The sequence below is a fragment of the Physcomitrium patens genome, chromosome 20 (genome assembly GCF_059467195.1).
Source record: "Physcomitrium patens ecotype Gransden chromosome 20, ASM5946719v1, whole genome shotgun sequence".
Lineage (NCBI taxonomy): Eukaryota > Viridiplantae > Streptophyta > Bryopsida > Funariales > Funariaceae > Physcomitrium > Physcomitrium patens.
In genome coordinates this window covers 5178069-5192698 of record NC_143429.1, presented here as the reverse complement: position 1 = coordinate 5192698, position 14630 = coordinate 5178069, and the positions used below count along the sequence as shown (strand labels likewise).

The 14630-nt window shown below is 25.1% G+C and overlaps 1 protein-coding gene across 12 annotated transcripts; it reads right to left on the bottom strand.

Annotated features, from left to right (window-relative positions):
• Window positions 1-1870: 1870 nt before the first annotated feature.
• LOC141044561 (uncharacterized) lies at window positions 1871-12898 on the bottom strand. 12 transcript variants are annotated; one of them, XM_090245333.1, is made up of 32 exons: window positions 12371-12898; window positions 11685-11891; window positions 11384-11527; window positions 10880-10945; window positions 10612-10697; window positions 10293-10377; window positions 9961-9996; window positions 9678-9836; window positions 9496-9537; window positions 9274-9345; window positions 8860-8936; window positions 8577-8616; window positions 8261-8374; window positions 7963-8046; window positions 7691-7819; window positions 7398-7508; window positions 7132-7201; window positions 6822-6946; window positions 6425-6538; window positions 6175-6261; window positions 5760-5887; window positions 5484-5556; window positions 5288-5329; window positions 4792-4968; window positions 4189-4422; window positions 3883-3960; window positions 3619-3722; window positions 3341-3455; window positions 3149-3202; window positions 2915-3017; window positions 2665-2750; window positions 1871-2180 (listed from the first exon to the last, which is right to left on the bottom strand). In XM_090245333.1, exons 2-32 carry the CDS (start codon window positions 11802-11804, stop codon window positions 2169-2171), a joined length of 2967 nt encoding a protein of 988 aa, XP_090101459.1. In that variant the 5' UTR covers window positions 11805-11891; window positions 12371-12898; the 3' UTR covers window positions 1871-2168. The 12 variants fall into 12 exon arrangements, 10 of the variants coding, with proteins under 10 accessions (XP_090101459.1, XP_090101460.1, XP_090101462.1 ...); XM_090245334.1 differs by lacking the exon at window positions 12371-12898 and adding an exon at window positions 12202-12359; XM_090245336.1 differs by lacking the exon at window positions 12371-12898 and having other exon boundaries at window positions 1871-2373; window positions 11685-12195.
• Between the last annotated feature and the right edge of the window lie 1732 nt (window positions 12899-14630).

The following is a 14630-nucleotide window of genomic DNA, read 5'->3' as shown; positions in this document are numbered from 1 at the left end:
TAGTCGTAATCCGGGGCAAGCTTGGTGCTACCTCTTTTTTTTTTCTTTGTTGTTGGTGAGTAATGGATAGTTTTTGAATACTGAGAAGTTAGTCTGCATTGCCAGAGTATGAGAGTCATAAGTTGAGATATTGAATTCTATGTGATGAATTTAAAAACTGAATACAATAGGTAAGCTGGAGATCAGTAATTGAATATATATAAATCACAAAGGGAGTAAGTGGAAGATGAATGGATAAGAATATGGAAGTATTGTTGAATTGATAGTCATAGAATGGATTATGGGTTGAATTAAGATGGAAGTAGTAAGCCTTGGTATTTTGTAGTTTGATAATTGATTTTAGATAGCTAGAGTACAGTCAATTGTGACACTAATAGACCCAATTCATATAACCAGTCTTTCCCCGTGTTTGAACCCTCTTCTATTAGTTCAATTGCTTTGGTATATTGAAGCTTGAATACAACCAGAATAACACGGATATACACATAAAAACAAATTGTTACTTATATGATTTAGGTAATAGTAGGTAAAAGTGTGTCAATTCCAAAATATTTTCTATAGAAGCTTTCTAGAAGCCTTGTAGATGTTGCTTTGACTTTATAGGTATCTTTAATTGGCTTTTTAGATTACAAATGTAATCAACAAGTTGGCTATGTACCACACATGTTGGTAGCTTGAAGAACAAGCTAATTATATGGTCGACACATAAAAAAATTGCTTTATAAGCTAAGGCATATGTCTTGCAAAGTCAACACATATTAGAGGTCCTATAGAACATCGCCATGTAGCTCCTAGTTAGATAGTATATATAGAAGCAAGAGTGAAGCCCTCTTCACTCTTGTCAATTCTTTTCTTGCTTCTAGTCTAGATTTAAGAGTCTCTAGTTTCCTTGTCATTTGACAATAGCGATTCTAATTTCTTTTTTATATACATACTACTTTATTTTTATTTTTCCACTTTTCTTTTGATACAAATTTTCCAAGTTTATGCATCTTTTTCTAGTTCATATCCTTGACAATTTTTTATTTTAAAATAAAAAGTTTCAAAGATGCCCACAACCTCCCTCTCTATATAAAAGTTAGTGTAATATGAATTATAGAAATAAGTTTTTGATAAAGAAGAAGAACAAAGAAAATTGTTAAATGAGAGTACCAAAGAATTTGCCAACTGAAATATTATAAAGTCATTATTACTATTTTATTTCAACTATAAATTTTTAATTATTTATCAGCTATGTCTCTTTGAAAAACTATATTTATATAGAAATTTTTCATGATTATTTAATACTCATTATGTTCAATTATTTTTTAAAATTTTCCAAAATTCAAAAAGATATCAAATGAAAGCAACAATGACTTTATCTCAAAATGCTACTATTCATAATTTCAAAATGCTTTCATAATTAGTGATATGAATATTTTCTTTGTCTCATATCACTTTGGTTTTTTATTCATTTTGTATTTTATGACATTTGTTCAATATCTATTTTATGACATTTTTTCAGTATCTATTTTTGAGATTTAAAATTTATATTCAAATTAGTTTTCAACAATGTTTTTTCATATGAACTTTGTCTTTTTAAAAACTCACATATAATAAATTCAATTTCTAAGCATTTCTTATCAAATGTTGACTTACTGAAGACGGTGAAATATGTGATATATGGTACACAACAATTTGTATGATTTGATCACAAAAAGGAGAAAAATTGTCAATTTTAAAGATATGATGAAAATTTCTCTTATTCATTTATTTTCTTTAATTGATATGTACTTATAACTAAGAATAATTCCTTACAAATCTGTGCAAAGACATATTAACATCATTTTGTTTTGAAGATTTTATTGAGAGAAACTCTGTTACTGAATGATTGAATTTTGAAGTTTCCTTTTGATATTGTTATTTGCAATTACAGATAGTTTAATTCATTCCCATAATATTAATCATTTCATTACCAGTTTAATGGATAGAGAAGGTTCGTCAGCTGAAACATTCAGTGACCTTTAAAGGTGATCTAAGTATATTTTAATTCTATGATAAATGAAAAGTAGGATCAATGTCTATGCTTAAAAACTTTTGTTTCTTCAAAGAGATTTCTAACTAACAATTACTTGAATGAAGTATAAACATTTTTCTGAATATATGACTTAAGATATCAAAATTTTCCTTTAATTCTCATTCTGTTAAAAAATAAATAAAAACCAGTTATTATTTAAAATAATTTTTTTAATGTTTGTGTGTTTCATGAAGAGGATTTCATTGAAATCGATTCTAAATACTTTCTCAAAAGATTTCTGAGCAATAACTTGGATTCTTTTTTCAAAAATAGTTTAGACAAGAAAAATACACATTTGTGGAAGATTTTCAATTTCACTTTTTTATGAATTTTTATTTCATCATATAACATCAAGTTGAATTTTTAGTTTTTACTTTATTTATTTGTATACATAATTTTTAATGCAAATGCTTCCCAAGTAATATACATGTATATATATATATATATATATAGAAAGAGAAAGAGGGATTTACAAATACTAGACACAAATTCAAGTTTACTAAATTGAATCTTAAAACATATCATATACTTGCATATTGGATTGACTCAAAAATAGATTTTTGTGTTACTACCATTATTACATGGAAAGATTTCACTGCAATTTATACCTTAAGTAGTGTGAATTTATTTCCAAAAATCTTATTATAATTTTCTTCACGATTGCATAATTCCAATTTCATTATCTTATTTTCATCTGATCATTTGATCATGCAATTTTACATAAGAAGATTGTTTAATTGTGCATTTGAACATTATTCTAAGTTGTAATTTTTAATATGAGATGTCCAAAAATCTTAATTTTGGTTCAGTGTGTAATATATGATTTAAATAGTTTACAAATGTTTTCCAATAAGGTACCTAAAAGTCTTTTTATTTTGATGTCTTTTGCAATAGAAATTTGTTTCAGATTCAAAATGCTAGCAAGATCTTCTGCACGAGATTCTCTACTTTCATGTTTAATCTGCAGAAACATCAAGTTTTTTCTAATGAATGCATTATATGCTTAATAATAATTAGAATGACAATGAAAGACTGCAAATTGCATCCCAATTACCTTCATCAAAATGAAATTAAAATTAGTTGAATATTCACCTTCAGCAAATTCAATTGGTCTTCTGCATCTTTTTGTTTTCTTGTACTCTCCTTCTACGAAACCATGGCAGAAATAAGCTTATTGAGATCAATATTTTAATTTTTCTTGTTATTGAAAACTATTATCTTAATATTTCAAAAAGTTGAACACATTCAAATTCAAATAGCAGAATAATGTGTTAAGATAGTAACCTGATATTGCAGGAATTCATCTTTGTAACATGTGATGTTTTGTAGATGATTAGTGGACATTTTCTCTAACAAATTCAGCTTTCTATTCTTTGACAGAAGTCGTTGTGCTTCTAATCTTTGCATCACAATAAAATAATTAAGTTCAATATTCTTGTTTGAGTGTTTTGATCATTGAAATGTTTGTTAAAGGGTTCTATATGTGTATATATATAAATATATAAATACATATTACATTTAATGTAATAAGCCTTTGTTATGATGAATACATGTTGCCTTACAATGATATTACAAGAATATTATGAGCATTTTTAATCACATTATTTTGTATTTCAAATCCTTCAACAATTATTGGTAGATCCATCATGTCTTGTATTTTTTTCTCCTATGAGTTTATTTCACATGATTAATATATTATTAATGTGTATACATACATATATATACACATATATATATATATATATATATATATATATATATCCCATACATACACATATACATGTAATTTGTTTAATAAAATAACTGCATTTGATAGCAAAGAATACCTTCTCAGAAATAATAGTTTCATAATTGTTCAGTGTATTTTTAAGTGATTCAATATAGTTTTCATATTTCCATTTCATCTAGAACAATTGTAAAACACAAAGGTTGATCAGTGTTGTGAAAAAATTAGACATTCCCATGACCAACAAATTCTTTTCACCTCAATAGTTGGTGTCACTGTACTGGTACATTATTGTGCCTCAAACCTAACCAAAACCCATATGCAACTAATCAATTCTTACAACTAAAATTTAAGAATAAATTGTTACATTTTTATTATCTTATATGTTTCATGTATCAAATAGTACATTTTCAATGTGTACAGATTGTTTGTGATACATGTAGCTCAAATTAGTTTGCACCCACTTTTCCCATTCTTTTGCACATGTACCAATTGCAATATTATGTTTTCTTGAATATTCCATGAGAGTTTGTTCATGAGTAATAGATAATTTTTGTAGTTTTTTGTTGAAAATACTTTTACACCTATTACTTGATGCTGCTTGTTTATTGAAATTATTTGTTGTAACTTCATTCAACATCTACATTGAAGACAAATATAGAAGTAAAAGTTAAGCTAATTTACTATGCAAAACTATAGCTTATTGTAAATCAACCATTAAAATATATCATTGAGGTTATTTCAAGATGGATGTAATACCTTATACTGTACATATAAGTAGGGTTATATATGATTCTATGTTAAATCATTTTAATTATTTGATCATACATGTATTTTTTGGAATACATATACATATATGCATATGTATGTATATATGTACACATATATATATTTACGTACGTGTATGTATGTGTATGTGTGAGTATTTTAGTGTGAAAGTTGTTTGTGCATATTTTGATTTTCTAATTTTCTAATTTTTATAATATTCATGTATTTTTACATTTCTCACCTTTACATTTTGGGTAAATTTGAAAACGTCTTTAGAAGTTGTAACTAGTGCAGTTTTCATATCCAAAATCAGTGGTTTATAGTATGAATGACACAAAAAGATTCCTTTAATGTAATGATTCAATATTTTGTATTCATGTAATAAAACTTGTTTCGTGACTTTGTCAATCTTGGTGTCCTAGTCACATATAACAATAAAGTTAGCTTTACTGTCAAACCTTTCATGTAAAACACCTTGTTTTAGTTTATATATATGTATATATATATATATATATATATATATATTTATCAATAAGCCATATTAAAATATTTTTATCCTATGTAATCTTCATTTCAAATTTTAATTAATTTGCAATTTTGTTGCAAACTTTAAACTAATCATTTTACATTCATTAATAAATTCTATTTTTAGTTATTTCTTTTATATATATATATATATATATATATATATATCACTGTGCATATATTAGAAACAATCCAGAAATGAATGTGTGCACCATTTCTTTCTTCATGAATACCAAAGCATGGTTCAATTTATCCTATAAAACAAAATAGATGATATCAAACACATTATAAATAAACAGATACTAACCAAACTTTTATTGTTTAAAAAAATAAACATTAAAAAACCGTTTGCATAACTTTTATCCTTTTATTTAATCATTTACTCAAACAAACTATATATGTATATACCTCATCATTTTTGTTATTGACTTTTAATGCTTTATGGTAAGGAACACCTTGTTTGATAAGAACATCATTTAGCCTACAATTTGTCACATATTCCAACAAACCTATATGTATTTTGTATATAGAGAGAGGCAAAAACTATAAACAAGATAACATTCTAGATATTTCTAGTTTTTAAGTCCATCATATCAGAAATGCATGCCATATAATTATCATGGGTGAATTGGTTATTCAAAGCTGTTTACAGCAGAAACATTAGTATTTTAATGGGAAACCCACTCATCCAATCTTTTCAAAAGTCTGCTGTGGCTCAAAATCATGATCTTGTGATTTTCAGTTCTTTGGTTTGTAATAGAATTTTTCATATTGCACAAATTATTAAAGATTTTTTGCATGTTTGTTTCATTCTGGTTAATTTCATCAACATAAATGAATTAAAACCGTATTTAAATTTATGGTCTTAAAACAAATTCATATATGTCCAAAAGTAACAATAATATTAAAAATCCATTGTTCGTAAAAACTGCTCAAAAGCGTTTTTAATGTTCACAGATATGCACATTGTGTATGTATGTTTTAACTTTAAACATTAAAACAAAATAGAGTTTTACTGTGATTCCATTCATATTATACAATCAAATGAGAAACATTAAACTCGAGTTATATTTCAAATTATTTGGATAAAATCTCTCACCATCACATTGGAATATCTTATGAACTTTAAATTGTGTGACATATTAGATTCAATGTTTTTTAGCATGTATACAAATGCTCTGCATACCTGAAAAATACTTAACAAAGAAAAACCTTTAAATTACAGTAATCAGAATTAATGTGGTTTCTAAATCAATATTTAACAGCTAGTTTATCATTCATATTTGATGTGGGTAAATAAATCTGAAACATTTGATGCATTATCATGTCTATTTATGAGTGTTATATACCTCTTTTGTTTTGTTTGAATAGTTTGGATATAATAACAAGATAGATTTTGTTGAAGCTTCAATACATTTTCCAAATGCGGTTATTTTTTCTATTTTATCTTCAATTTTTAATATCTTTTAAAACATTAAATTTTTTTCGTTAATTTTACAAAATTGACAATGCAATATCAGGATTTTATTTAAATTTTTAAAATAAAATAAATCAATGAATAGTGGGGATATATGTACATAAATCATCACTATTTTCTATTCATTCTTTACTGTCAAGGAAATTTTATTTTTCTCTTGTACATGTTAGAAAAATTTAAAAACAGAATTTAAAGCAGATTCTTATAATCAGATGCTGTAATTTTGGTTTGTTCCTGTATCATAATTTGAATGAGCATCAGCAAAGTACTTTAGAGTAGCAAATTGAAGTAGTTGAATCAGTTTTCAAAGCATGGCCTTGGACACGATTTAAAAACTCTCTTTGAACTTCTGTGAATTTGTTTCGTAAATCCCGCATCAGATTATTACTTTTACCTAAAGTGGAATATTAAATGTTGAGCAGAAAAGTGATTCAATATTACTAAAAGAATGTTAGTGCATAAAAGTTATCTTCAGTTAACTTAAAATGTATTTATCTATTTTGAAATATATCAAACACATCTCTCACACACACACACATATATATATATATATACATATACATATAATCATATTCATACATGTGTAGATTTCAACAATTTTTTCTAGTGCAACAAATTGATTTGTCCACTTTGTAGTGTGTGTTTGGAACTGCAAACATGCACACAAAGGTTTAGAAGTGTTCACTTTTTTTTTCTGTTTTCAGGAAATAAAATAGATATAATATAGTGAAAAACATTACTGATGAATACTTTGCACATGTGTGTATATAGATATGAATATGTATGTGATGACATATATATATATATATATATATATATATATTTCTGCAATGTATTTTTGTCACCTGTGCACTCAATATATCTTTGATCAGAATTAGCTTTCTGTTATTTACTTCACCTTGGCTTTTAAATGTGGCCTCAATACAGTTACAAAGATAATTTGTGGACTGAGACATCTTCACATTCACAATCAAACTTTCTCAGTTTAGTTTGTTTGCTTGCATGGAGAAGCTTTGATTAAAGAAATGTTGAACGTGATTAGCATATCATGAAATCAAGATAAACTATAAATTGCTTTCACCAATATAATTATTTATGTGTTAATTTCAGTGAGTCCAGCACAGCAAAAGTGGCTTACTAGGTTTATTTTCTCCATCTTAATTTGAGCTGTTTGACTTTGCTTCACTTTAAATTTAAATTTAAAATCTGATATCATTTTTTGATATTGTTCTCTATTTGTTTGAATTTCATTTTGCATGGAAGCAAGCTGATACAGGTTTTTAGACAAGTCGATTTATTATTCAAATGAAGACAAGGATTTTATATGTGTGGCTACATGTGTAACTTTAAAGAATAAATACTTAAGAAATGTATTTTGTATGTCAATATTTCCAAAAGAAATGCACATGCCTTGTTTTGCAAAGTTGCATTGTTGACCCTTAATTCTTGAGTGTTTGCATATGCCATTTGAAGATCATTTTGTAGTTTCAATATCTAGGATGTCGCACCCAATATTTGTTTCAAGACTATTTTTGAATGAATAGGATGTATTTATATATATATTGATGAGTAATTCATTAATGAAACAGTAATTTATGTAATTCTTCCAATGGTCCCCATTTTAATCTTAGGAATAAATAACATCAGGATTATTTGTTTATTGAAAATCAGATGTTGGTGAGTATAGGTAGTGTGAGGAATTGTAGACCTTTGTCTTTTCATCATTAACTGAAATTTTGTTCAACTCATGTAATTGCCTCATTCTGTTTAATGTTTTAACAGTATCAAATGCTTTCTTTTTACTACAATATAATTGATTTTCCTATTAAATTTCAATAAACTGATCATTATTACTTAATTATGCTAAACAAAATATGATAAGAAAAATGCATATTGTGATACTTTACCATCTGAAAAACATAGAGCTATGGTGTGATTTTTGTATTCTCTACTGAGATTCAACTATACTTAATCAAGCACATATTCAAATACTCATTTAAAATTTTATTCATATTAAATCTTACGATGGAGAGGAAAGACATCATATACGCCAAAAGCATATCCCTGTATCCATTTAGTGAAAAATTGAAAAAAATAAATATATGTAGATTTTTTTAAATGAACAAATTATAAATTGCTATGCTGGATGTAGAAAACCAAAAAAACCGAGTTAAATATATATATATATATATATATATATATATATATTGCTTGCTTTGGTAAGTTGAATTGAAGAATTTCATAGTAAACAGTAGCGTTGTTTGTATTAAGCACTTCAAGTTATGTATAATGTAAACTACCATATACCGAAGTTTTATATTGATGAAATTTGTTTTTGAGGCTACATTGTTCACACAAAGTGTAAGATCTTTGAAGAATTTAACCTATCAAACCATGTGCATACAGTAATAAATAAATGAGTTTAAATTTTGACCATAGTTTAGAAGTGGGAAGATTATAATAACAGAAAAAATAATAAGATGCATACAATACATACAAAATAAAATGTTTGAATTGCTTTTCAATATACCAAAACTAATTATTATGAATTACGTTTTTGTAATACTATTCATAATTCTTCACAATAGAAAAGCTACAATTTGAAATTGAGTTGATTTTTACACCATTTGTTGTCTAGTTCACAACACATGCAAATTTACTGCAGACTAAAAGATAAAATTTGATAAAAAAAATAATAAAATTAAGTTTATTGAAAAATACCTGATTCAGCCACTTTGATTTCAATAAATAATTTTTTTGGTGATACTGATGAATTTTTTCATCACAAATTACCTGCGATAGTATTAGGGATTGAAATGTAGTGGTTCAAAAAAATAATGAAAATTGATCAATATTCAACACTATTCTTAATTTTTTAAATATATTATTTCACATGAATATAAGTCTCTGAAATAAATATTACAATCCGTTTGTACATTTTACCTTGATGTGGTTGAGTTCTCTGCAAAAACTGGTGTGCATTTCCTGTAGAATATAAACACCACTTTGATTCTTATAAATTGAGAATCAGTCATTCAAAAATATTGTAAAACTTAACAGTGTGTGTATACATATATACATACATACATACATACACATACATGTATGTGTGGGTAGGAGGTTACCTTGACACAACTTGCAATCATCAGCAATTCAACATTGACTCTCTTTTGTAAAAAAATAAACTTCTCCTTATAATTTGTCATTATACACAACATGCTCACTTGAAACTCAGAAAAAACCTCCTTTACATTTAAGCATATTTTTTTCTTTTCATTTTTGAACTGAAAAAGACAAAATTGAAGATTTAAACAATTTTAGAACCTGTACAGAATAAACTTAAACAATAGGAAGTATTTTTGCAATATTAACAGTACTGAAATGTTTACTGAAAATAGTAGAAGTTACCATTTGAATGGCATTTTTGCAAGAATCCTCATGTTCCTATCAGCCAATTTAAAATTAAAATAATTGATAAAGCTATTAGTCAAAATTTTAGAATACATTCGTGTCTACAATTTCTACTTAAGAAAACACACTTAGAAAACAATATCTCTGTATTCAAGGTACAAAAAATAATAATCATGACAAAGGCTTTTATTTTTTTGAATTGAAAAAATAAACTGAAAAATTATAAACATTTAAAATTCAGAATCTTCTTATAAATAATTGGTAAAATTGACTTATTAAAGTTAAACTTGAATGATTGAACGAATGAATTATAAATATTCAAAACACACCTTAATGATTAATTTTGAAGTGTTGATGATGTTTTCATATTCTTTTGAAGTGTGTGTTTGTAAATTTTTAAGAAAAATATTTTGTCTATAATCCTTCAAGGAATCCAAAACCACAGAGCAAAATTTTGAAACTTAAAATGCTAGCATATTTTTTTAATTATTAATTGCATATTATATTTTTCTTACTTGAGAAGATAATTATATGCTAACATGAATTGCATGACATTAAATATTGTGTTATATATATATATATATATATATATATATATAAAGGTAGAATTACACCATTTTTTTACAACCAACGTAGAGTTAAGTATACCTATTCAGATTTTGAATGACAGTATTGGAATGGTTTTGGAAAATAATAAATGTTCCATAAATAAAACGCACAGTTTGTTGCATTTTCTGATATTCCAACAAATCAATGCAAATAATAAATTTAAAACAGGGTTGATTTACTACAAAAGGAGTCTACAGTCAACAATATTGCAATTCTCAGGAGCGACTATAATTTTTTTGTAACTGTGCTATTTGATTCTAGTGTTCATCCAACTAAAAAAATCAGGTTTCAATTTAATCTTCATTACCATCTCCTTGGATTCGAGTTCTTTGTCGCATTTTTTTCTCATAGCCTTCAATTTTACTCTTGAATTCTGTACATGCATGCTCAGTTTTTTATTTATTCATATTTATTCATTTCTGATAGAAAAGGAAAAGCTTAAGATTCAAAAAACGTATAACACAAAAGAATTCCGTTTAAACATTTTTTAGGTCTTTTTGCAAAAAAATTATTGTTACTAATCACCAAATCTAAAAAATACACATTTTTTTAGGATTTAAAAAAAAAGGAACAAAAACTGATATTCTAATGACAGTTCATTCAAAATACTTTGGAAATAGGATTTTCTTCAGATGGGTACAAAGAGAAGGTTTTTCTATCTATCTAATCAGTTTTGTGTTCACGTGAATTTTAAAAGAGTATCCTTCTTAATGATTATAGGAAACCTTTCAAAATCCATAATCCAACACGGTCAAAACCTAATTACAGTATTTTTCTAAAAAGCAATATTAGATGTATTTGAATTTCTAACCTCTAATATTTTCATATCAAGCTCTTTCTGGGCATTTTGATGAACAAAGTCTTTGAAATTTTGAATTTGAAAAGTTGCATCTTTCAAAATATATTCAATGTCGCTATTCACATTTTTTGCACTCTGCACCAATGATTTAGATTTCTGCAAACTTAATTAGTGTGCAAGAACAAGTCAAGTCTGAAAAGTTATTGTATTGTTATAACAGAAATAATACTTGAAGCTTGACAAGGTACAGACACACACACATGTTTTGTGTGGGTGTGTGTGAATATATATATATATATATATATATATTTACCTCATTCAAGTCATTGTTTTCAGAATTTGCAAAATGTTGAAGTAGTAAAGTAAGTTGTAATAATTTTTCTGAAAGTTGATCTTCAACGTAAGTCCAATCATTGACATTTGGTTCAGTCATATTTTCTGTCTTGATAATTTCAGCTTTATTAATTGAGTTGTCCCCTTTTAATTTACGAGATTATGGAAATGCTACGCTTGATCAAACCTACAAGCAAATACAAAAGAGGCGTAATCCTCTGTTACATTTTTTTTTTATTCAACTGTGCATTTATGTTGAATCCTGTGTTGATTAATGTTTCCATAAAAATTATCGATGAATGAAAATCTCTTATTTTATTTATTCATTTATTTTTATAATAATAGTGTGTTAACACAAATTATGGGTGCAAATTTTCTTATGATGTTATTTGGTAACTAGTATTAATTTATGTTTGTTGCGTGTCTGAGTTTTTGCTCAATATTTAAATAAAATAATCTAGCTAAAAAAATATTCACTTTATTAATAAATCATTAACTTGTTTAGGCCAATTTGGTTTGACAAAAAAATCTTGAATATCAAAACCAATTGAAAGTTCTCATTTTTCCATTTCGTTTATTATATAGTTTTAAACATAAGATTCAAGTAATACATGAGTAATATACCACATATAAACAATCACTCATATATATTCCAGAATAACTTACATTATTTATACAGTTTTGGTATAAAAAAAAGAAAAGAGAAAATGATTTCAAGAAGATATATGTAAAACCATGTGCATTTTGATTGTAAGGTAATTTAGAATGGAAATTTTAAATGTTTTTATAAAGTAAGATTGAAATAATTATTAATAAACAAAAGGATGTGATTTGATTGTTGAAAGGTTTTATTTATTTATTTATTTTGAATAAATATGTAAGACAAAGAAACCAAGTACAAGTTTTAGAAGAGGATTATTTGAATTTAAAAATTAAAATTTATTGTTAATTGAAGTAAAATAAAGTTAGTTACATTCAATTCTTTATACAATAAGCTTTTAATAAAAAATAAAATAAAATTCATACTTGAAATAAGTAAATATTTTAAAGAAAGACATTAAACATATTTACATGTATATACACTCATATTTACATGTAAATCAAACTCAAATTAAAGATTTTTTATTTTTATCTTTAAATAATTAAGAAATAATCCACATTGATAAATACCACTTGGTGTATGTGTGCATATATATATATATATATATATATCATCTTTGGTAGTCATAATAATCTAAATAATGTTTTAGATATATTATCTGATTAATTATAGCATAAAAAGATGTATATAAACTTATTGTGATAAAAATATGATTATAAGGTCTTTTAAATGAGAAGAAAATTATGAACTAAATATTCATATAATTATTATTTAAATAAGTCTTGGAGGCAATTAACTTCATTAATTTAATATTTCTATAGTTTTTTCTTTTGTGTTAATAATTCTTTAATTTCTAATTATAGTATTTAAAAAATAAAAAATATTTCCTATATATTACTTATTAATATTTAATACTTAATATTTTGTGGCAAGAGAAACATGAAAAGAAAATCAATTTTTATTAATATTTATATAATAAACAGAATTTTTAGTTCAATTAATTTAATATCTTTACTATAAAAATCACTATGCTTGTACAAAAATTATGTTACTTAATTATAAATAAAATAATTATTTAAAATATATTATTACAAATATTAGACGCACATAAATTTTAACTTCAATTTTTATCACTAACATTTGAAAAAAACTGCTTTTTTTTTTTTAAATTGACATCCTAGTTGTTGTAGATCTTAGTCTGTTGGAAGTCAATGCTCATCTTCTTTGTTTTAATTTAGTAGGTTTTGGTTGCACCTATAGAAGGTACATCTTGGATAAGATATCAGCCACAGCCATTGAGGAAATATCATATCTTACAATCTTTATCCAAAGACTTATTTAACAAACCCAAATTTAAGTTATTAACCATTTGAATGTTTTTAAAGGTCATATATATATATATATATATATATCTGTATAAATTTACTTATTTAATAAATCATATTTCATATTTTTATTGATAATATCATCCATCTTTATTAGAATTATATATATATATATATATATAATATGACATAGTTTCATATTAAATATTTGTACACTGATTGTAAATGAAATATGGAATTCTTTTGTTTTTACTAATAACTATATTTATAATACAACATATGTCAAATGTGGTATATATTTAAAGCATTGAATATATTGTATTTAGAAGGTCAACTGACTCTATTTCTTAGCTTAATACAATCTCACTTTTATGTATGTAAAATTATATCTCAATAAAACAACTCCATTTTTGTGCTTATTTCTCTATGTATATAAGATTTTGTACATATTTTTCAAATGACTGGCATTAAATGGTGGTTGAAATGATGCAATGGTAGCAAAAATCTCAAATATCAAAATTTGAGACAGAAAGTTTTGATTTATTCATTATTTTCTTATATAGTTATTTTTTTCTGCATCTAAAGGTTAATTTTTTTGATGTACAACAAGAATTGCACAAAGTATTGAAAAAAAAGGATGTAGAGAATATTGAAAGATAATAGAAGGAGATTAACATAGGATTAGTAAATACAAATTGATTGAGTCTTGTAGACTAAGTATTGTATTATGTTATATTTAAAAACTAAGCATCAAAAGTTGTAGAAAAACTAAAGATCTTTCCTATGACAGACTTATTGACAATTTGATGCTATTTGAACATTATGCATGATGGTAAATACTATCATATTAGATTATTTGAATAATCTCAATAAATTGTTTTATGGTTGACAAGTACTAATTTTAAATTAGAAACTAAAGATAATTCTTTGTGGTTGTTAAATTTGCTGTAACTATTATTTATACATTTGATTGTTGCTTTGTTATATAAAAATGATAAAA